The sequence below is a fragment of the Adiantum capillus-veneris genome, chromosome 16 (assembly GCF_014529385.1).
Source record: "Adiantum capillus-veneris isolate H3 chromosome 16, ASM1452938v2, whole genome shotgun sequence".
Classification (NCBI taxonomy): domain Eukaryota; kingdom Viridiplantae; phylum Streptophyta; class Polypodiopsida; order Polypodiales; family Pteridaceae; genus Adiantum; species Adiantum capillus-veneris.
Genome location: NC_140946.1, coordinates 62,536,770 through 62,561,498, shown reverse-complemented (window position 1 = coordinate 62,561,498; position 24,729 = coordinate 62,536,770). Strand labels below are relative to the sequence as shown.

General features: G+C 43.3%; 1 protein-coding gene across 3 annotated transcripts in view; it reads right to left on the bottom strand.

Moving 5' to 3' along the window:
• LOC147439164 (uncharacterized) overlaps positions 1 to 23,602 on the bottom strand; it is a 33,682-nt gene extending 10,080 nt beyond the window's left edge. Inside the window, exons 1-3 of one of the 3 annotated variants that reach the window (XM_086484258.1) lie at positions 22,649 to 23,602; positions 21,910 to 22,038; positions 19,999 to 21,785 (exon numbers count right to left, since the gene is read on the bottom strand). In XM_086484258.1, the coding sequence (XP_086340384.1) occupies positions 21,930 to 22,038; positions 22,649 to 22,965 (426 nt within the window). In that variant the 5' untranslated portion in view covers positions 22,966 to 23,602 and the 3' untranslated portion in view covers positions 19,999 to 21,785; positions 21,910 to 21,929. The other 2 variants (XM_086484259.1, XR_015184461.1) reach the window with 2 other exon arrangements.
• Between the last annotated feature and the right edge of the window lie 1,127 nt (positions 23,603 to 24,729).

The following is a 24,729-nucleotide window of genomic DNA, read 5'->3' as shown; positions in this document are numbered from 1 at the left end:
ACGGTCTCAACCAGAGGCATGTATGGCTGAAGGGTGGATCGTTCAAGAGGCATTTGCTTACATATCAGAGTATTTGACACAAGTTGATCCTTCAATGCCTCACATGTGGTCAGACGAGGAAGATGCAAGGATGACTTCACACTTGCCAAGTGGAAAGGGGAAAATACTTAACATGGATATGAATCTATCCCGAGTGATCGATAACTTTTGCATTCTCAATGCAAAGATTATGACCAAGTGGGTGGACTTGTGGACAGTGGCAAAGGCAAGACGTTTGCAAGAGAGGGAAGCATGGAAACAAGCACATGGAGAAAGGAGGGCACCCCAGTGCCTAGACACCTTGCATGTTTCCCAGATCTCATTAGTGCAGAGTGGATTCATAAGAGAATGACCGAGGCAAAAGCCCGCGGAGAAGACATCACCAACAAAGAATGGGAGTATGCACGAAGCTACGTACAAAAAGTAGAGTACTCATATATCTAAACCATATTGTAACGCTATTTCTTGAAATTATCTTTAATATGTATTTGATAACTTAATATATTTTTCTATTTTGTAGTGCCTTTCCTTTAACTCTATGTGGTCAAAGGGTCGTCACTTTCATACGCGCCACATTGATGAGTGTAGAACCACCATGGATTGTGCCATCATGGGCAACTTTGACACAGGGTGGTGATGAAGCCAGGTACTGCGGAACTATTGAAAGGATACTAAAGGTTAATTTTAGAATCTTTCATACCTTCATCTTCGAGTGCAAGTGGTTTGCAAATGCGTCTACACGACATGAGAATGTCCTCCACATGGTGGACTTTAGTGTGCATCACACAGGGAGGTATCACAATTTAGTTTTACTACGCAATTGTGAGCAGGTGAGTGACATGTACCTTTTTTATTCTTATTTGCTTGTGGCGTTAGTTATACCAATGTTACTCACTTTGAGCTTCCATTTTATAGGTAATCTATATCCCAGCAATCCACCAACCAAAACTTTGGTTCGTAATTCCCGTAACACCTCGGGGGAGAACCATTTTTTCCACTAATGAAGTGCAGACTATCTTCGACCCTCTTCCACCTCCGACTTTTGGATGAGGTGGAAACAGAGGAGGGAGGTCGATGAATCAAGTTCGGCAGCAGCAAGTCTTAGCGAGGATGATTGTCATGATGATGAAGATGATGAGATGGAGGATGACGAACTCGAAGATGATGAAGGCACTACATCCACAAACGACAATTCTGTTTCTCTCTTTATTGATTTAGGAGCCATGGGCTTAGAATTGAATGTGGCTTCATGTAGAGATCTTTTGGAAGATGATTTATAAACATTTTGCAGTTATGAAGTTTTTTGGTCGTGTAATCCATTCATCTCTCTCTCCCCCCTCCTCCTCTTTTTAGATTTGAGAATATGCTCAATTATGTTAATCAATTGACAATGATTATTTTAGTTGTAATCAAGTGTAATCTTATATCCCCCGCCTCCTTCTCCCCCCTCTTTCTCTCTCTCTCTCTCTCTCTCTCTCTCTCTCTCTCTCTCTCTTTCTCTTCTTTTTAAAATTTGAAAATTATATACAATATTCTTTAATTTTTATTGAGAGGAGGGAAACACCAAAATTTAAAGGGCAGAGGGGGGGGGGGGGGGAGAGGTTAAGCCAAAATTTGAAAGCTTAGGCGCTAAATTTGACTATCGGATATAACAACGGCAATACGCGTAGTAATAACATCGGTAATAAACGTGATAATGACAGCAAAAACAGTCACGGTAATATTTTAAACACAAAAAAAACCCCCTGTGTAACATTTAATGGTCTAGTAACTTGTATGTAGCGAAAAATAGCATGAACATAGTGAGCATTTCATTAGAATAGATTCCTAATGAGAATAACAAGAGTGCTTAGGTGGAGAGAGCAACAAAAAGCATAACACCTAGTTAGATAGCATGAACAATACTTAAAAAGAGAGAGAAATTAAGCAATTGACAACAGTTGAGGACTCAATTTGCATGGAGCCGGTCCCCCCTCCAAAAGGCTTTGTATGATGGTTTCTCCCATCAAGAGAGACATTTTACAATACAACTCTTTGTGTTCCTTCAATACTAGCTAGTGCAATGAAGATGGAAACTTCATGCACTAAGCAAAACACTAATCAAACACAACATCAATTCCCTCACGGTCTCAGACCCAAGACCTCACACACCTTGGAAGATGGTGAGAGCTAGCGGGGTATGAGAGTAGATTGAGAGGAAGAAGGAGTATTCTTACGAGAAAGATGTACATCTCCTCACATAATTGTTGAGATGTCGAGCTCTACACCTTGAGTTGGCATCCACTACGGGTCTTGGCCGCTTACGGCATTTACTCACTGGCGCGTTAGGTGACCGACACGGAGGATCTCTGCCAGTGATTCTACAGCTGGACTACACTTATAGTGCCAGCCTAGTACGCTTCTAGCGAGTTCACACTTAGTGATCGCATGTACATATGTGCTACTTTTCAGCTTTAGCACTTAGTCATTTTGTACTCTCTTTTCTGTAAAGAAGAAGAAGAAGCTTTCCATCTCTGTGTGCTTTGTGCTTGTCTTGTGTAGCTCTTTTACATCCTCATTCTTTACATGGTATCAGAGCCTGGTGCAGGCAAGAGAGGCTAAGAGAGCAAGAGCATCACAATCCCTTCGTTCGCAATCCACGACCAGATGAAAAAATTTTAGGGGTTTTTCGCACAAGTTTCTGAACAGGCCTCCAAAGTGCAGTATACAGAGATTTACTGTACAAGTACAGTGGTTGTATGTACGCTTGATTATGGACACTCGTTGAGTGTAGAAAGCATTACAGGTACCACGATAGCAGGTGCAGCAGATTTGCAAGTTTTTGCAGATTGCAGCTATTTTGTCTTACTGCTTCAAGATGTCTGACGGTTTCAGTCAGATTGTTACTGAGAAGCTTAAGAAAAATAACTACCCTGCATGGAAGTTCAGAATAACAAATTTCCTAAAAGGAAAAGGTTATTGGGACTATGTAGAAGGAGACAATGAAAAGGAACCAGAGATTCCCGAGGCAAATGCTACAGCAGAACAAAGGAAAGCTTTGAGGGACTGGCAACAAGGCCAGAGCAAAGTGATGTATTGGCTTTCTATGAGCATCACAGATGGCATGATGGGCTATCTACAGGATGCTGAAACCCCTGCCATTGCATGGAGAAACTTAGGCAGAGTGTTCGAGGTGAACACCAAGGCCAGGAAGCTTCAACTAAAGTCGGAGCTAAATCAGGTTAAGAGGAACAACCTCTCAATCAATGATTATGCCTTGAAGATCAAGAGTATCATTGAGGCTCTTGGATCTATTAAAGTCTCAGTGGAAGATGATGACATTGTCCGTGCATACTTGGATGGTCTAGGAGATGAGTATGTACATTTCAGGTCTTCCATGAATACAAGAGACGACATCCCCGTGTTCCAAGATTTGATTTCTATGCTTATTCTTGAGGAGAAGAACCTTGACACATCTTCTTCTCATGGCAGAAATAATTATGAACAGGCCTTCTATTCTAACTCCAACAGAGGTAGAGGTAGAGGTCGTGGTCGAGGCCCAAGGGGTTGCAGGGGCCAATTTCTGGAATGGCAATCAAATCAAAACAATACAGGTGGCAGGGGAAACCAGTCTCAAGGCAGGGGGAGTCAAAGAGGTCGTGGTGCAGGATCAAGCAGGCAGCAACACACTCCAGATAGTAGAGAATGTTGGACTTGTGGTGAAAGAGGTCACATGTCACGTGACTGTCCAAAGGGAAAAGCAAGTAGAAAGAGAGAACAGGGCAACTATGCATCTACTAGCAAAGATGCAGATGACAGCAAAAACGAGCGCATGTTTGTTATGCAGCATGTAATGAATACAATGACTGCAGAGAATTCCACCCAAGATGATGTTTGGTATGTGGATTCAGGTGCCTCTAATCACATCACGTCTCGTGGAGAGTGGTTTAGAGATATGCGCAAACCAGATGTGTCAGGCTATGTGCAGACAGGAGATGACACAGCTCACCCCATTGCTCATGTAGGGGACATACCTCTAAATACGAAGAGTGGGAAATCAAAGTACTTAGCAGATGTACTTCATGTCCCAAACATTACAAAGAATCTTGTTTCTGTTGGACAAATGGTTGAGCAGGGTTTGCAGGTTCGCTTCAATCCAAATGGCTGTTATGTAGAAGATTTCCAGAATGGCTATAAGCTGATCACAGAGGGCAAATGTGTGGGCAGAATGTTTACACTGAATGTAGACATGCCTGAGGTAAAAGCTGCATTATTTGCACAGGGCACAGGTGTTGTGGCTGATGTTGACATTTGGCACAAACGCATTGGCCATGTCAATGAGCAGAGATTGCGCAGCATGCAATCAAAACAGATTGTAAAAGGTTTGCCCAAATTCAAGGTGGATGGTATGCATAAAGTGTGTGCAGCATGCCAGTTTGGAAAACAGTCAAAGGGCTCATTTCCACATGAGCGCAATGTATGTAAAAAGCCACTTGAGGTGGTGCACACAGATGTTTGGGGTCCAACCGATACTGCAAGTATACATGGTTGCAGGTATTATGTCTCTTTCATTGATGACCATACAAGGAAAGTATGGGTCTACTTCATGCGTAACAAAAGTGAAGTGTTTGGTCACTTTCAAGACTTCAAAGTCATGATTGAGAAGGAGACAGATATGCAAATCAAGACATTGAGGTCAAATGGAGGGGGAGAGTACTTCTCCAATGATTTTTCAGATTTTCTGCGAATGCATGGTATATGCAGGCAGTTTACATGCAGATATACTCCACAACAGAATGGGGTCGCAGAAAGGAAAAACAGACACATTGCAGAGGTTGCACGTGCATTGATGAATGAGAAGAACATGCCTCATCATTTCTGGGCTAAAGCCTTAAATACAGCTGTGTACATTATGAACAGGACACCTACAGCTGCGGTGCATGATGTAACACCTGAGGAAAAGTTTACAGGTACAAAACCTGATTTGGCACACTTGAAAGTGTTTGGCTGCATAACTTACGTGCATGTACCAGACGAGTTGCGTAGGAAATTGGATCCTAAAGCAGAGAAATGTATTCTTGTGGGATATTCCCTTGAACAAAAGGGGTACAGGTGCTACAATCCTACTACACGAGAGTTACGAGTGAGCAGAGATGTAGTCTTTGATGAGATGAGCAGCTGGTACAGTAATGCACATGGCACTATTGGGGCTGATGTAAAAGATGATGTGGTTGTACAAAATGTGAGGCCACAGTCACAGGTTTTGAGTGGACCACAAGAGTCCTCTTCTCGTGGCTCTGTTGAGAAACCATGGAATGGTAGACTACGTACGCAGGTTACTCCACCAACAGGTACAGGGAATGTATCACGAAAAGGAAAGGAAAAGGTTGATCTTATGGATGATGCATCATCAGGTTTTTCACATGTAGACATGGATTCAGATGGTTCTGAACAAAGTCTTGATGAGAAATTTGGAATTCCGGCTATCAGAACACCTGGTGTAAGGAAAGTACAAGAAGATGCTAGAGGGCAAAGGAGTGACCCAGGACCACGTAGATCTAATAGAGTCAGAAATCCAGTTCAGAAATTGACTTATGATGGGTATCTAGCGTATCACCAAGCCTACATGGCTAAGGTGATACACGATGTGGAGCCCACATGTTTTGAGGATGCAGTTGGAAATGTGCATTGGGATGATGCAATGAATGAAGAGATGGCTGCATTGGAAGCAAACGACACATGGGAGTTGGTGCCATTGCCAAGTGGCAAGAAAGCTATTGGCTGTAAATGGGTGTATAAAACCAAGCATAAGGCTGATGGTAACATTGAGCGTCACAAGGCAAGGCTGGTCGCAAAGGGTTATGCACAAACGTATGGCATAGACTATGAGGAGACCTTTGCTCCAGTGGCAAAGATGACGACTGTGAGAGCTGTCATAGCAGTGGCTGCATCTAGAGGATGGATTATGCATCAAATGGATGTAAAGAATGCCTTCTTGAATGGTGAGTTGCAAGAGGAAGTGTATATGGATCAGCCACCTGGTTATGTCGATCCAGGTTACCCAGATTATATATGCAAACTTCTCAAAGCTTTGTATGGTTTGAAGTAGGGCTCTAGAGCATGGTATGACAGGATTGCCAAGTATCTTGTCAGTATTGGTTTTAGGAGAGCTCATGCTGATCATTCACTCTATGTACGTGAGAGTGATGTGCGGATTGTGGTCATTACCATATATGTAGATGACCTTATTATTGTGGGTGACAATGCTATGGAGATTGACCATGTGAAGGGTCTTCTCAAACAGGAGTTTGAAATGAAAGATTTGGGCGAGTTGCGCTACTTTCTTGGCATTGAGGTGATCAGGACTCCAGAGGGTGTATGGCTGTCACAGAGACAGTATGCTTTGGACATGTTATCAAAGTATGGTATGGCTGATTGTAAGCCAATTTCTATTCCCTTGGATGTGAATGCAAAGCTGAGTGCAGAGAAGGGTGATGTTGTTGAGGATGTCAACATGTACAGGAAGATTGTGGGTAGTCTAATCTACTTGACTATCACGAGGCCAGACTTGAGCTACACAGTAGGCTTGGAGAGTCAGTTCATGCAGCTTCCGAGGAAGCCACATTTGGATGGAGTACGACACACACTTAGGTATGTGCAAGGTACTCTTGACTACGCATTGTTCTATGCAGCAGATGCACCATTAGCATTGTATGGGTATACAGATGCAGATTGGGCAGGTAGCATTGTTGATAGGAGATCTACGAGTGGCTTCATGTTCTCTTTTGGGAGTGCTGTTGTTACTTGGAGCAGCAAAAAGCAGCCTACGGTTGCTTTACCGAGCACAGAGGCCGAGTACAGAGGTGCAGCAGTTGCGGCGTGCGAGGTAGCTTGGCTACGCACATTACTTGAGGACTTGGGAGTGCAGGTGGACCAGCAGATTGTCATTCATTGTGACAACCTCAGCAGCATGCAGTTGGCTAGGAACCCAGTGTTCCATGCCAGGACCAAACACATAGAGGTCCATTACCACTACGTTCGAGAGCGAGTGTTGGCGGGCGACATCGACTTGGTCTACGTCAGCGTAGAGGAGAAGATAGCGGATATCTTTACCAAGGCCCTCGGAGCTGAGAAGCTTCGACATTTTCGGACTATGCTTGGACTCTGCGACATGCAGAGCTCGAGGGGGAGTGTTGAGATGTCGAGCTCTACACCTTGAGTTGGCATCCACTACGGGTCTTGGCTGCTTACGGCATTTACTCACTGGCGCGTTAGGTGACCGACACGGAGGATCTCTGCCAGTGATTCTACAGTTGGACTACACTTATAGTGCCAGCCTAGTACGCTTCTAGCGAGTTCACACTTAGTGATCGCATGTACATATGTGCTACTTTTCAGCTTTAGCACTTAGTCATTTTGTACTCTCTTTTCTGTAAAGAAGAAGAAGAAGCTTTCCATCTCTGTGTGCTTTGTGCTTGTCTTGTGTAGCTCTCTTACATCCTCATTCTTTACAATAATCACTCATATTAGCATATGTTAGCTTATTAATTAGCATGGTAGAGGAGATGAGCATGCATTGAAGCTTGGGTCTTGGTTGGATTTGCATCACAAAGCCAAGAGTTGTTGGTGTAGGCCTCCCTTCTCACAAGCTTGGAGTAGGTGGTAAGCTTTCCATTAAACCTTGAGAAGGAGAGAGAGTCTTCTTTGCTTCACGCATGAGATTGTGTGAGTGTGTGTGTGTGATAATGCCTTGCAAAAATCATCCCCCTCTCTCTCTTGGTCGACCCCCTTGCTAATTTCTCATGCTACAGCCCTATTGGACCTCCCCATGCCTAGCCAATGGAAATTAAGCAGCATAAGTGATAGCCTTCTAACATGTGTCCCCCTTTTCCCTTTTGTGAGAGCTTTAGGTAATTAAAAAATGCAATTAAACTCTCATTGGACCCCTTTGTCTCCTGGCCAATAGGAATCAGGCAAGCCATTGGGCTGCTGAATGCTCATTGGTCCCCTTGGGAGACTCTCCAATAGTTTTCTAGAGAGCTTGATTCTTATTGGTTCTTTGATTAAGTGTTTATAAATTTATTAAACTAGATTTACTCTAGCCTAATTCCCATTAGTCCACCTCCAAGGCCATCCAATAGGATTTGAGTACACCTTGTGGGCATCTGGGCTAGGGAGCTGACATGTGTCCCTCTTTCCCCTTGTGTACAAATGAAGCTTGTAGTGTGTGTGTGTGAGTTTCTCTCTCATCCCCTACTTGCAAGGCTCACCCCCTCCTATGTAGGGATTATGAAGACTTTTTGTGACACACACAAAGCATCCAATTCCCCTAATGTTTGACCTTTGGACAGAACCTTTGAATTTTGGAACCTTAACATTTTGGAAGTCTTAATGGGCTGAACCTTAGGGTCTTTTAAGCCCATTCTTGCACATTGCTCTTTTGCTGATGGCCCCCCCTTTGGATCCCTATTTTCCCTCCTTTAGATCCCTACTGTGGCCGGTCTGCTAGCTTAACCAATATTCTAGCTTTTTCTGCCCTGACACTTCGCCATATTAAATGATCAATTTAACATGAGATCATTTAGGAGAATTAGATATTGATTATTATGACATTACCTCTCTCTTGAAATCATAGTTGTCCTCGACTATGGGGTAGAGAAGATAAAGCATATTCATTAGTCCTTTTCCTAGCGGGTAGAGGATCCCTATGTTACCCTACGATATCGTTCCAGAATGGATGACTAGTCCATTTGGCGCTTGAGAGCCTAGGCTGCCGCAAGCATGTTTGCACATTAGTCCTATCAATCTTCCATAGTAGAGTGACAAGCTCTACTTGGTGTTTGGGAGACGTCATCTCCGCAAACTTGATCTAAGCATGCATACTACTTTTTTTTTTGTGCACAATAAAGAAAAAGAGAGTCTTATAAGACAAAAACTTTGTTCATTTTTAACATTTGTACATTTTCTTACTCTAAGAAGCATTGTAAGCATTGACAAGGTTTAGGCTATCCTCTAATTGTATGCCTTGCATCCATCTAGCATCTTCAAAAGGATAATTCTTAAACTTAATAAGATAGTCTTACTGCCTCTTAGTACCTTGTCTTCATGTCGGAGAATGGACTCGGGCTCCAACACCTCTTCTTGGTCCATGATCTCCGGTGGGTCTTCAATAGTTGGTTCTTGAGGTGGCTCTCCTTTGTAAGGCTTTAATAGGCTCACATGAAAAGCATTGTGTATGAGCCAATGACTGGGCAACTTGAGTTGATAGGCCATCTCAGTGATTGGCCTAAGAATCTCGAAAGGACCATAGTACCTTTTTTCTAACTTAGCATAGTACTTTTGGTGTCTTGTAGGATTCTTGCCCGTTGTATGCCTTAATCGAGCCTTGGGAAATTTGAGTAAGACCCAATTATTTTCTTTAAAGGCTTGGGCTCTTCTGTGCTTATCAAGAACAATCTAGCTTTTGCCTTTGCTGTGAGATAAAGATAACATCCTTAATCTTTTGAAAAGATTTTTGTAGGTCTTGGCTATACTCATCTGCAGCAGCAGGAAAGATCTTCCCATGTACCTTAAGTAGCAAGGGACTTTTTGATCTTCCCTCTATTACCTCAAAAGGTGCTTTTCCCGTGGAAGTATGCATAGTGTTATTGTAGGCATACTCCACTAAGGGTAAGTACTTCTCCCATTGGGATCTTTGATCTACTTCCGTTACATAGGCTTTTAGTAGATCGAGAATTATTAGGTTAGCTATTTCACTTTGGCCATTCGTTTGCGGGTGATAGACAGAAGAGAAATTTAGCCTTGTTCCTAAATTCTCAAACAGACCCTTCCAGAAATTACTGGTCATTCTAGGATCTCTATCCGACACTATGGACATTGCAAGCCATGGTACTTGAAGATTTGTGAAATGAAGAGGGTTGCCATTTGATGGGCTTTGATAGTCTTTTTGACATGTATAAAATGAGCTTGTTTACTGAACCTGTCTACTATCGTCCATATTCCTGTATTCCCATGGATAGACTTAGGCAATCCAAAGATAAAATCCATGGATATGCTCTCCCATGGTGAATTAGGGATTGGCAAAGGTTGAAGCAATCCAATGTGCTTCCCTCTATCAAACTTCGTCTTTTGGCATACCACACATTTAGAAACATACTCTTCTATGTTTTCTTTCATGGTAGGCCAATAGAAATATGTTTAAATCCCCTTTAGGGTGTAGACTGAATCCCTCTATGCCCTGCATAAGGAGGAGCATGAGATTCATACATTACTTTCTCACGTAGTGAGCTAGTAACGTATAGTCTATTTCCAAAGAGAAGATAACCATCTTGTAAAATAATGGTTCCTCTTTCTTCCCTAGTGCAAGGGCTGAAATCACATCGGGATCAATAGCATACTCATATATCATAGAAGATAGATCATTGTGAGTTGCTACGGAAACCGCATTCACTCTCGGCCGTCTTGAGAGTGCATCGGCTACTTGATTATGCTTGCCAGCAATGTGAGCAATATGAAAATGAAATTGCAAAAGAGAGTTTGCCCACCTCATTTGTTTGTCGGAGAGCTTGGTCTGCGTCATGAAGCACTTAAGACTTTGGTGATCCATTTGCAGAATGAAAGGAGTCCCCGATAAATAGTGCTTCCATGAGTCTAGGGCATGTAGAACTGCGAGGAGTTTCTTTTCATATATGCCTAGAGCTTGCTCAACAGGGTCGAGCCTTCGACTTTCATAGCCTATGGCGTGCCCTTCTTGAAGCAAAACAGCTCCAAGGCAATCACCACAAGCATCACATTGGACCTCAAATGGCTTTGAGAAATCCAATAGTGTAAGCACAAGTTGAGAGATAAGCTTTTCTTTAAGCTTTTTGAAAGCATTGTTCTCCTTGGCAGACCATGTGTACCTAACGTTTTTCTTTGTTAGATCATGTAATGGTCCTGCTATTAGTGAGAACTTTTCTATGAAGCATCTATAGTATGCACACATACCTATAAAGCTTCTTAATTCATGAAGATTCCTTGGTTTAGCCCATCCTTTTATTACCTCTAACTTTGATGGATCCATTTGGATGCCATCTTGAGAGATAATGTGACCTAAATACTGAATCTATTGTAAGAAAATTCACTTTTCTTTCAATTAACATAAAGTCTATTCCCTCTTAGAACTTGAAATATCACCTGGAGGTGTTGCTTGTGTTCGTCTAATGAGTTATAGTAGATGATGATATCATCAAAGAACACTCCAGTAAAGGTTCGGTGAGGCTTGAATAGCTTCTCCATCAAGTGGTTGAATGTGGCTGGTGCATTGGTCAAGCCAAAAGGCATGACAATGTATTCGTAAAGACCAAACGTAGTGCAAAATGCGGTCTTTACAATGTCTTGATCAACTATCCTTATTTGATGATAGCCACTTTTTAGGTCAATCCTACTGAAGTAGGTGGACCCTTGTAGCTTATCAAATAGGTCTTCTACCCGTGGAACGGGAAACCTATTTTTTGTTACCATATACATGTGGTAGTGATGTGTGTGAACACACTAGGACCGCCGGGGCATTTTTTCCCTCTTTAGGAGGTTTTTTCCCCCGTGCATTGTATATACGCCCATCACTCTAGGGCTATCTATCTTTCCATTGCACACTAAGTTATACACTCTCTGTTGTGTACCTTGAGCTTCCTTCGTCTTCTCCAAGCTGTGTGTGTCTCTCTGCACCCCTAATTCCAACAATTGGTATCAGAGCAGGTCACGTCCTCCCGGGCTTCGTCGCCAACTGCTCCAGCACACGCCTGCTCACTTTCTCCGATTTTAGTGAGCTTTGGCAAGCGTTCGCAGGTCGACAAATACTTCGGGTGAGCTCGTAGAGCACGGTGTGCTCAGATTTTTGATTTGGGCTCATTTCGGCCTCCGTTTCCACTACAGGAAGTACTGCACAAGCTATTTCATCATTTTGTGCAGAATTTCTGTCAATGCCGTTTTCTGCATAATAGGTGCTTTATAGTCTTCTACGGTTTGTGTTATATAGCACGTGTTGTTCCCGCTCCATTTCTCCTATTTTCGGGCAGTTTTCTCATCAGGTGCAGCATTAACCATGGCTGACAACAACAACACATATGTGTTCAAGATGTTTGCTATTGAGGATAGGTTGGATGGGGACAACTACCCTATGTGGGCTTATATGATGCAACATGTTCTTGTGTCAAAGGGCGTCTGGAAAATTGTGCAAGGCATTGATGTACGTCCTGGTTCTGAGGATGTAGGCGATGTTGAGGATATTGCAGGTCTTGCTGCAAGGATTGCTTCTATTAGAGTTGTTTTGCCTACGGCAGAACAAGCTCGTTGGGATGTTAAGGATGCGCAAGCTCATGCATTGATTGCATTGTCTGTGAAGCGCACCATTGTTCCTCACATCCGTTCAGCAAAATCTGCAAAACAGGCTTGGTATATATTGGCTGGTCTTTATGCAAGTCGCAATGAGGCTAAAATTCCTTTGCTTCTGCTGCGAGTGGCAAAATTTCTGTTCCTAATGCTACTACTGGCAACATTCGTCTGGAAATTCTGGTGATAAGGGCAAAAAGAAGATGTGTGGCCATCATTGTAAAGGTAATGATCACTTGATCAAGTCGTGTCCTAAGTTGAAGGCCAAAGAGGCTAAGAAGAAAGAGGGTGGTTCCACTGCAAATTCTGGTTCCACTACAAATGCAGCCATTGTTGAGTCTTCTGTGAAAGGAGACTGTGATGCTGATGTTGATGCAGAATGGGCTTTTAGCGTAGAATGCACTTACAATCCTGATGTCCATGATGCATGCTTGTCAGTTGTTGCAGATTCACATGTGTGGTATTTCGATAGTGGTGCTACAAAGCACATTACCTCACATCGTGAATTGTTTACCTCTCTCGAGTCTGTCCCTCATGGGAATTCTGTCACTTGTGCCAACAATGCCTCTTATCCAGTTCAAGGAGTTGGAAAGATTGTGCTTACTGCTGCTAATTGCAGTTCTTTCACACTTGTTGATGCACTTTATGTACCTGGGATCAAGAAGAATCTCTTGTCTGTATCCGCACTTGCTAGACTTGGACTTGTAGTCAAATTTGTGGATGACAGATGTATAGTTCATGGTCTTAGTTTTGGTGATGAAATTGTTGCATCTGGTCTTTTGTGCCGTGGGCTGTATAAGCTCACTTTGTATGAAAAGTGTGGACAAAATTTTGCAAATGCTGTTGCAGATTCAAGGGCTATTTCAGATGCAAAACTTTGGCATGCACGTTTTGGTCATCTGAAGTTTGTCAGTTTGCTGTGTTTGTAGAAATCTGATATGGTTTCTTCTTTGCCGCCTCTTGAAGCACCTGTCAAACATGTTTGTTAAGGCTGTATTTTGGGTAAGATGCAGCGTTCTAAGTTTCCAAAGGATGGTTCAGTTCGGGCCACATGCGAATTGCAGCTTGTGCATAGTGATGTTTGTGGGCCCATGAAAACTCCGTCCTTGGGCAATTACCTTCACTTCGTGACTTTCATTGATGATTACTCCAGGCATGCATGGGTATTTCTGCTTAAAGCGAAGTCTGAAGTTTTGATGTGCTTCAAACAATTTCTGGCTATGGTTGAAAATGTCTCGAAATGTACTATGGGCACCGTCCCTTCCGATCGAGGGGGGGAGTATATGTCTCATGAATTTAATGCATTTTTGGCTAGTCGTGGGATAAAACACCAATTTACAGTGGCTTATACACCTCAGCAAAATGGTGTTGCTGAGAGGAAAAACAGGTCACTCACGGAAATGGCACGATGTATGGTCAAAAGTCAAGCTTTGCCGCATTCTTTTTGGCTTGAGGCCATCATGTGTGCCACTTATGTACTTAACAGGTGTCCTATGAAAGCTTTGCAGTCTATTACTCCATATGAAGCATGGCATGACAGAAAGTCTTCTATTGAGCACATGCGTGTTTTTGGTTGTTTGGCTATGCTTTGGTGCCACAAGTGCAGCGCAGAAAATTGGATGATAAGGCTTTCAAATGTATTTTTGTTGGTTATAGTGCTGAAAGCAAAGGTTACAGGTTGTATCATCCGCACACAAAACGTATTCTGGTTTCTCGCGATGTAGTGTTTGTGGAAGATTCTGTTCAGCCTTTGCTGTCATGTACTAGAGACAGTAATGTAAGCTCACAGGACATTTATGACACTTTGTTGCCTCTTTTCAGTGGTGGAAATATGAATGTAAGTTCCAATGAGGCAAATATATAGCCTATGGGGGTTTCTGAAAATGTTCTAGATCAGCCTATTACTGATGCAGATGTACATGATGTACTTGATGAGGAAAGGGTTGAAAATGAGCAGGCTAGAGGTATGCCAAAATGGCTGGTACACACTTTGCGTGACAGTAAATTGGATGCACCTTTGTCTAGTCGTACTCGTTCAGGCTCTCACCATGCATCTTATGCATCAGATTGTTATGCTTTGGCTGTGTCTAGCTTACATGATGTTGAGGAGCCTCTCTCTTTTGATGAAGCACAAAATTCAGAAAATTGGATGGCTGCCATGCAATCAGAATATGATGCACTTATAGAAAATGATACATGGACTTTATGTGATTTTCCTCCTGGAAAATGACCATTGGTACGAAGTGGGTTTACAAGTTGAAACGCAAGCCGGATGGTGAGATTGATCGCCATAAGGCTCCACTTGTTGCAAAGGGTTATGCACAACAAAAAGGCATAGATTATGAAGAGACTTTTGCTCCCACTTGTCGTATGACTACTGTACGTTTTCTATGTGCATTGGTGGCTCATTTTGGTTGGGATGTACATCAATCAGACATTGTTATTGCTTTCTTGAATGGTGACATATTTGAGGAAGTTTATGTAACACAGCCTCGTGGTTTTGTCATAAAAGGACAAGAGGACAAAGTGTGCAGATGTAAGAAGGCTTTGTATGGGTTGAAGCAATCTCCTCGTGCTTGGTATGAGAAAGCTAACACTCATTTGGTTAAACGAGGCTTTTGTAACAGTCCAACAGAAAGCACATTGTATGTAAAGCGTGAGGGTGATGACCTTCTCATTGTGGTTCTTTATGTTGATGATTTGCTGATCACTAGACCAAATGAGAGACATACTGCTGAATTTAAGGCTGATTTGAATGCTACTTTCTAGATGAAATATTTGGGCCTGTTGCATCATTACTTGGGTATACAGTTCAAGCAGTGTGATGGTGGTATTGCCTTGAGTCAGAAAAGTTACATAGAGACATTGCTATGTAAGTTTGGACTTGAGGATTGCAAACCTATTGCCACTCCCATGGAAACAGGTTTGAAGTTGAGTCTTACATGATGCTGGCGATCCTGCTGATGTCACTCTTTACCAAACTGCTGTTTATGTATGCAACACGAGGCCGGATATTCAATTTGCAGTCTCACAGGTCAGCAGATTTACGCATAGCCCAGGGTCTAAGCATTGGCAGGCTGTCAAGAGGATTTTCTGCTACCTTAGTGGCACTTTACATCTTGGCTTGTTTTATCCCAAGGGGGGATCATTGCCACCATACTTACATGCTTTTTCAGACTCATATTGGGTTGGTTGTTTTGACATGCGAGTGTCTACAAGTGGTTTTTGTTTCATGCTTGGCAATTCAAGTATATCATGGTTGAGCAAGAAGCAACCTATTGTGGCCATTTCGAGTTGTGAGGCTGAGTACAAGGCAGTCTTCACAGCTACAGTTGAGTGTGTATGTCTCAGACACCTTATGGCTGATTTGGTAGTTGGACAGGACACTGCCAACACTATCTACACTGACAGTCATAGCGCATTGGCAGTTGCGAGGAACCCAGTTTTTCATGCTCGCACAAAGCACATTGAGCTGCATTACCACTATGTCAGGGAGAGGCTCTCAGCAGGAGAGATCAGCTTGGCTTACGTGCCAACACAGGACAACCTTGCAGATCTTTTCACAAAGGCATTGTCTGGTGAGAAGCTTGAAGCTTTCTGCAAAGCTTTGGGCTTACTCCCCTTTGTGGACTGATCCTGTTCTCAGGGCATGGCACTTCCCTTTACTCATGTGCCAGGTCTCGTTTACCGCATCACTCCAGGGGGGATTTGTTACCATAAACATGTGGTAGTGATGTGTGTGAACACACTAGGACCGCCGGGGCATTTTTTCCCTTTTAGGAGGTTTTTTTCCCGGTGCATTGTATATATGCCCATCACTCTAGGGCTATCTATCTTTCCATTGCACACTAAGTTATACACTCTCTGTTGTGTAGCTTGAGCTTCCTTCGTCTTCTCCAAGCTGTGTGTGTCTCTCTGCAACCCTAATTCCAACATTTTTTATAGTGATCCTATGTAGTGCTCTATAGTCGACACACATACGATATGTGCCATCTTTCTTTTGCACTAGTAGCACAGGAGAACAAAATGGAGATGAGCTAGGCCTAACCATGCCCTTCTCGACTAACTCATACACTTGCCGCATAATCTCCTCTTGTTGAGCTTGAGAAACTCTATAAGGAGGTTTGTTAGGCAATGAGCTTCCTGGAAGAAGTTCAATTGCATGGTCATCAATACCTCGTTTAGGAGGTAGCTCACAAGGGATGTCGTCAATAAAGACATCCTGAAACCCCTTGAGAAAATTGGATAACTCTAATTCCTTTTTATTGTGTATATTTTCTTTTGCTAAAACATTACGTTCATTTTGAGAATATTTAACAAAAATCATGTACACGAAAATAGAGCTCTTTCTAACTTGTTGAAAGCTTGTGTATGTACAATGGGTATAGTGTTACCCATTTCCTTAACATCTATATACATATCTTTTTCCCTAAACTTAAAGGAGATTCTCCTTTCAGGGAATTTAACATTGGCCGCCATGCGATCAAACCATGGTGCCCCTAGGATTACATCCTCATGCTTGAGAGGAGAGATAAAGAAGTCCTCTTTGTCCACATAGCTTCGGACATGGACCCTCAATTTCCCGATTAAGGAAGTGACTGAACCTTCTTGCCCCTTGAAAGCACCTTCTGCGGGTAGGACATCTCCCATCTCGTAGGCTTGCATGGTGTCTAACTCTATAGATATAAAATTGTGAGTAGAACCAGGGTCAAAGAGAATAAAAGCATCATGTTCTCTTACCTTTTCGCAAGCATGGCATAGAGGAGATCAGTTGTGGTGAATTTCCTTCTCTTGGATTTCGACCAAGGTAGCTCTAGGAGGTTCACGGTGGGTGTTCTTTTGGGGACAAGCGCGGTACGCATGCTCTTGCTCGCCGCACTTGAAACAACGGTTATCCTTGCGATAACGCTCAAGCTCTTCATGAGAGAGTTTATTTTTGCCTTTGTAAACTCCATTCTCTTTAGCTTTGTTGGAGTTGCCCTTAGGAGACTTTTGGACATTGTCCTTCCCCTTAGGCTCATTGGAACCCTTGTTTTCCATGGGCTTAAAATTTCTGTTAGCCCCCGTTTGGAAATTGATTCTAGAGGCCAACATAGTATGGTGTATAACCGCCAATATGGTGCGTGGCCCTTGGGAGTTGACATACTCCGCCATTTCTTCAGTTAAGCCCGCACAAAATTGTTGCTTTTGCTCTCCAAAATCCAACTTTTTGAAGACAGTGGCTTTGAGTTGTAGGTCCCAAAACTTGTCTACATATTTGTGAATGGATTCATAGGGAGAGAGCTTCAAGCTTCGCCATTCGGTGAGTACTTTTTCTTTGGCATCGGTAGCCAAAAACCGCTTCATAATGGAAGCTCTTAAAGCTTTCCACGTTCGTGGAGCTTCATCGCTGGCCCATAGGCTAGACCACCATTGCCTGGCGGACGTATGAAAGTGCATAGCTACATGGCGTAGCTTAGAGGGCTCCGTGAAGCCCTCATCTCCAAACGCCGCATCGCATTGTTGGATAAAGGCCAAGACTTTGTTCGTAGCACCAAAGGTGCCATCGTAGCTAAGAAAAGAGATGCTCTTTCCTCTCTCTTTGAACTTCTATAGCTTGGACGACCTCTTCCATGCGGCATGGGATTTCCTATGGCCTCTTATTTTTTATGGTTCAAAGGTTGCACCATCACTTTCTTTAGAAGATGAAGAATTTGAGGAAGATGGAGAAGAGGGTGACTTCTCTCTCGCCTTTTTTTTTCCTTGGTCTTCTTTGTCTTCACCACCATCACTTTCATAAGAGGAAGAGGATGAAGAAGATGGAAAAGAGGGTGTCCTCTTTCTCGCCTTTTCCTTCTCTTGCTTTTTATCATCCCTCTTCGAAGTAGGGTGTGGAGAAGTATGCGATGGTCTTCTCCGTTTTGGACGTGATGGAGAGCGTTTAGCCCGCCGTCTTCGTGGAGCCATCTCTGCGGAGGTGGCTGGAGACTCACTTCTTTCACGTTCCTTTGGTGGAGGCTCTTGAATTCTCCTTTGAGAAGGAGATGCGTCATCAAGGAGAAAATTTCTGAGCCCTTCATATGGATCCTCTTCTTCTTCTCGAATCGTAGAGAGGCCTCTTTTGGAAGTCTCGCAAGGAGGCTTCCTAGGTGCTCTCTCGTCATGGTGGGGAGCTTGGAGAATCTCATGAGCATGTAGCTACCATTGCACTTCACTTTGGAGGGATGGATTACCCATGGTTTGTTGAAGCTTAGAAACAAGATAGTTAACAAGCATCGGGGCATCATTGGTAGCTTGCTCGTTAGCAAAATCAAAGTTATCAACATTAATTTCACTCCCTTTACTATTATCAGCCATTCTAACAACTTTTAGTTATAAACTTTTTAGGTGTACTTTGGCACTTCAACCCCTAGTTGCTACTCCTCTTTACCCCTTTAGAAAAAGCACTCAAGCTACTGTACCCGTGACTTGAATACCATTAATTGCAAGGAATAGAAGAGAGGGTCATTCAACACCAAAACAACACCGTCTCCTGTCAAGCTTCTAATAGCTCAATAGTGGTTAAGCCGTAGGCAAGCCCCGTAAGACTCCACTATTAAGACCATCCTCTCGACGGTGATGCCCGTTAACTGCATAAAGGCAGTCACACTGCAAGGCTGAAAAATCCCTATTCTACTTACTCACATGCAATTAGTAGTACCAACTATTTATAGCTAGCTTGAGGACCTCCCTTCCTGAGCAAGAAAAGAGAAACCTTGTGCTCTGATACCAATGTAACATTTCATGGTCTAGTAACTTGTGTGTAGCAGAAAATAGTAAGCATTTCATTAAAATAGATTCCTAATGAGAATAACAAGAGTGTTTAGGTGGAGAGAGCAACAAAAAGCATAACATCTAGATAGATAGCATGAACAATACTTCAAAAGAGAGAGAAATTAAGCAATTGACAACAATTGAGGACCGGATTTGCATGGAGCTGGTCCACCCTCCAAAAAGCTTTGTATTATGGTTTCTTCCATCAAGAGAGACATTTTACAATACAATTCTTTGTGTTCCTTCAATACTAGCTAGTGCAATGAAGATGGAAACTTTATGCACTAAGCAAAACACTTATCAAACACAACATCAATTCCCTCATGGTCTCAGACCCAAGACCTCACACACCTTGGAAGATGGTGAGAGCTAGCGGGGTATGAGAGTAGATTGAGAGGAAGAAGGAGTATTCTTACGAGAAAGATGTACATCTCCTCACATAATCACTCATATTAGCATATGTTAGCTTAGTAATTAGCATGGTAGAGGAGATGAGCATGCATTGAAGCTTGGCTCTTGGTTGGATTTGCATCACAAAGCCAAGAGTTGTTGGTGTAGGCCTCCCTTCTCACAAGCTTGGAGTACGTGGTAAGCTTTCCATTAAACCTTGAGAAGGAGAGAGGGTCTTCTTTGCTTCACGCATGAGATTGTGTGAGTGTGTGTGTGTGATAATGCCTTGCAAAAATCAATCCCCTCTCTCTCTTGGTCGACCCCCCTTGCTAATTGCTCATGCTACAACCCTATTGGACCTCCCCAGGCCTAGCCAATGGAAATTTGTCCCCCTTTCCCCTTTTGTGAGAGCTTTAGGTAATTAAAAAGTGCAATTAAACTCTCATTGGATCCCTTTGCCTCTTGGCTAATAGCAATCAGGCAAGCCATTGAGCTGCTGAATGCTCATTGGTCCCCTTGTTGGGAAACTGTTCGATAGTGTTCTAGAGAGTTTAATTCTTATTGGTTCTTTTATTAAGTGTTTATAAATTAATTAAACTAGATTTACTCTAGACTAATTCCTATTGGTCCACCTCCAAGGCCATCCAATAGGATTTGAGTATAGCTTGTGGGTATCTGGGCTAGGGAGCTGACATGTGTCCCTCTTTCCCCTTGTGTACAAATGAAGCTTGTGAGTGTGTGTGTGAGTTTCTCTCTCATCCCCTACTTGCAAGGCTCACCCCCCTATATGTAGGGAGTATGAAGACTTTTTGTGACACACACAAAGTATCCAATTCCCCTAATGTTTGATCTTTGTACACAAACTTTGAATTTTGGAACCTTAGCATTTTGGAAGTCTTAATGGAATGAGCCTTAGGGTCTTTTAAGCCCACTGTTGCACATTGCTCTTTTGCAGATGGCCCGCCCTTTGTATCCCTATTTTCCCTCCTTTGGATCCCTATTGTGGCTGGTCTGCTAGCTTAACCAATATTCTAGCTTTTTCTCCCCTGGCACTTCCCCATATTAAATGATCAGTTTAACATGAGAAAATCATTTAGGAGAATTAGATTTTGATTATTATGACACCCCCCCTCCTCTGTCTTGTTTCTCTACTTGAATTTGCACCTTCTTTCTACAAAACGCGTTAAAACAACGCGGTAAACACTTGGAGATTTTGATAGTGATGCATACTCATTGTGTATGGATGTGTCATTGTTGGACACTGGGATGGCTACGTCCCTCTCATCCATAGGCGGAACCGTGTGGCCTGGAATCAACTCATTAGTCTTTAGCATGAACAAATCGAAAAACTCCATATCTGTCATTTCGGCATGTGCCTCTAGGGAGCAGACCCGCTCTACCTCTGTCTGCACACACTCGAGTGACGCCTGCTGTGTCTCACTAGAGCAATCTCGTTCTACCTCTGTTGCTGCAGAGTCCACTGACATGTCCTGCACATCTAAATGCTTTGTCTCCAGAGCATACTAGAGCTCACTCGCGAAGGAGACATGTCTCGTCTATCCTCCTCACATGTCAATGTCGTCACCGAGACTCTGTGGTCTCGCACCTCAGAAACGTGCAATGGGTAGACGGTGTAGAACCTAGCTCCTCTCACAAGGACTAGGCAACCCAACTGCACCTGGAAAGACGACTCTTGAAGCAGTACCTGACATCCATTGTCTCTCAAACATGTGATTGAGATCAAACTCTATCTCAACTCAAGAACATATCGCACATGTTGTAGCATATACAATGCACCACTAGGTAATGACAAACATACATCTCTTGCACCCTCAATGTCATATGCTCACCCATCAGCAAGTTGCACACAACCAAGACTCCCACTAGCAAAAGTGCTAAACTAATCACACGACATGATGTGATGTGAAATGATATAGACTCATCTATTAGCCATATGATGGGACCCGCAAGATCTGTGCTAGACATGAAAGCAAGAGGAACAATAGAGGTAAATGTGACAACACTATCATTGGCGTAAGATGCCTCCTCTTTGGCCTGCGTCAAAACCATCTCTGCATCATGCATACGTCTCCATCGTTGTCTCATATGTTTAAAACAACGACGTCGGATGTGCCCTCTGTTATTACCACAATGCCAACATACAACATCTCGACATCTGTGAGACCTCCGTCTGTCACGAGCCATCTCCAACGACTCTGTTACACATACTGTCAATCAGTGCAATGTCAATGTGGCAGCGAACCTCGACCACAACGAGAATGTGACGACAAATGTATCAGTAGCTCTAACAAGCTCTACCAAAGATATGTAAACGTGTACCTGTCCCTGTAGAACCTATATCAAGTGACTATCTGTAAACTGTATGCAATAGGCTCACGATCCAAACATCCATCGATCGGATATAGTGCATATGCTGGATCCACTTGTAGCCACCACGAGTATACACTCCTGTGCGAGAATGGATGCAACACAAAACATGTGTCCAAGTAAGAGTAAACACTTGATCACTGTGAAAGTGGAAATAAATCGACCACTATACAGTATGGTAGAATATTGCAGATTCTTATGGCGAGAAGACAAGGAAAGATGGATAGAGTTTCCTTTGCAAAATGAGCCAAAACTCAATGCAAACCACAAGCCAAAAAATTGCAGATAATTGCCAGAGTGGCAGTAAACTCGACCACTAGCACACTACTGATGAAACCTGTCAACCTGTCTGCACACCACAATGGATGAAAATCATGCGCATATACATATGCTCAAGCACGAGCAGCCATAGGCGCATAAACAAGTGTTTGACTGCGAGCATGAACCATGCATCCAAAAAATGTTAGCCATGATGGCTCCATAGCTCTGTGTACATGAGGAGATCCAATCTACTCATTGGCCGGCAAGCATACATCGGTCGGAATTGCAAAATGCCTAAGCATCAAGCTCCCACATAAAGCATGCATTAGCACAAAGCCAGGTGCTAGAAATCCACATTGCAATAGTGTGTGTGTGGGAACTCACTTCTACACACGGTTAAAAAAAAAAATCGATTTTTCTGCTCTCTTACCTTCTATGTCGAGCCCTGACTGAGAGCGTGTGTGTGTGTGTGTGTGTCCGGCGCTGCAGCCTGCCATGCCCTCGCTTCCTTGAAGGTCTTGCTATGTTCCGAATTCGCCTTCGATAATTGCCCTGTTGCGCAACTTTCACTTTCTCAAAGGTTTCCCTTCTATCCCTTCTATTAAGCACCCCATTTTCATCAAAGATTTTCGATTCTGATTCTCTGCTCACTGTCGACTCTTTGCTGGAAAATGCCTGCTCAACGTTCTGCACACAAGGTGTGCTTGCCTGTAAGTTGCACGAACCTGCTTCATGCCTTTGCTTCATATCTTGCCTCAAGCTCTACCAAGCTCTGCAGACCTTTCTTCCTTGTTTCTTGCAGAGATGCTCAAGTGCTCAAGGTTTCTTCAAAATTTCACCTTCGGCTTGGAAGGGATGCACACATCGGAGTTCGGAGCTCCACGATTCACCCGGATCTCCTCCGATTCAACTCCTCCGTGTTGGATCTACCGCCGCTGATGATTGAGCTCCATCGTTACTGTCATGAGCTCGCGGGGAAGCCTACGCACGCGCGTCGGGAAGCGGGACAAAAGATTGCAGCTTTGATACCACTTGTGAGTGCACGTGTGCGTCGAATGCGTGCATGCGTGGTGCGTGCGAAGAAAGGAGAAGCATGAGAGTGTGTGTGGAGCAACCTCAAGAAATGTATGAGTGAGGAGCTCCTTATTCTTTGTATATGAAAGAATAAAGGTGCGTACACACAATGGACCGACAGGCGGACACCAAACGTCCAACCCGAGCAAAGACACAATGACTTTACTCCAACCCGCATGCCAAGACAAAAAGTGGAAGCGTACAACGCACAAGGGTGCAAAGGGAGCATGATGGAGGCCTAAGGAGGGGCAGCATGTGCGATGGCAGAAGGAAACATGCAAACCACAAGGAAGGCTACTTCAATTTTTGAAATCTTTGTAAGATTCCACGTAATTAAATTTAAAAGAAGCCAGTATCAATCATTCAATTTGGTTCTAACCATTCACACATAAAGATTACAAGTCATGCATATCTTCGGGGGGCGGGGCGGGGGACATGACGCTATGTGCCATGGGGTCTTAATGACCCCAAAATAGTGGGATCAACAATGAGGGTTGAAGCTTGCAAACCTTGAGGCAAGGGAACGGCCTCGAAAAAAGTCAATGACAAGTCGATGATCAAGGATTTGAACCCACAACCTCACAGATGGAAGCGCACTGAGCTAATCACGCAGGCACGTGAGTTAGTTCAATTTTACTCCCCCTAGTGTCCTTGTTTATTTTTTGTATCTTTGTTTACTTTTCAACATCTGACGCCTGTGTGCCTCTAATTTTGTGCCCGAGATTCTGTGTCGTTCATCCCACCACTTACCATGGGGTCGTAATGACCTCAAGATGGTGGGATCGCGGTGAGGAGTGAAGCACACGAATCTCGAGGCAAGGGAACGGCCTGAAAAAAAGTCAACAACAAGTTGATGATCAAGGATTTGAGCCCACTGCCTCACGGATGGAAGCCTAATGAGCTAACCACACAGACATATTAGGTTTGTTGAAACCATTGTGAGTTCACATTGTTATAAAATTAGTTCATGTTTACTCCCCCTCCATGTCCTTGTTTACTTTTTGTGTCTTTGTTTACTTTTCAACATCCGAAGCCTGCATATACCTCTAGTTTTGTGCCCAAGCTTCTGCGTCATTGATCCCACCGCTTCAACTTCATTTACTATCCAGTGTCATATAGCGCTGGGGCGGGGGTGGAGTCACTAAGTAACACAAGCATTTAATGAAGCAGTGTTAGGGGATCAACAATGTGGAAGTGTGCACATCATCTCAAGGCAATATTAACCCAACCAACAATAAAAACAAGGTTGGACGAAGCTGTCCTCCCCCGAGCCAAGGCTTGAACTACCTCATGATCCAAGTTTCCCATGCATGTGGACTGACCATTTCACTCGTGTGTAGGGCCTGTTTCCACGCTTGTCAAATGTGCACTTTGTGTGAGGAGCCAAACATTTTAGTGAGTATTGGTGGTCCTTTTTTTTGCACCCTTTCTTAATTC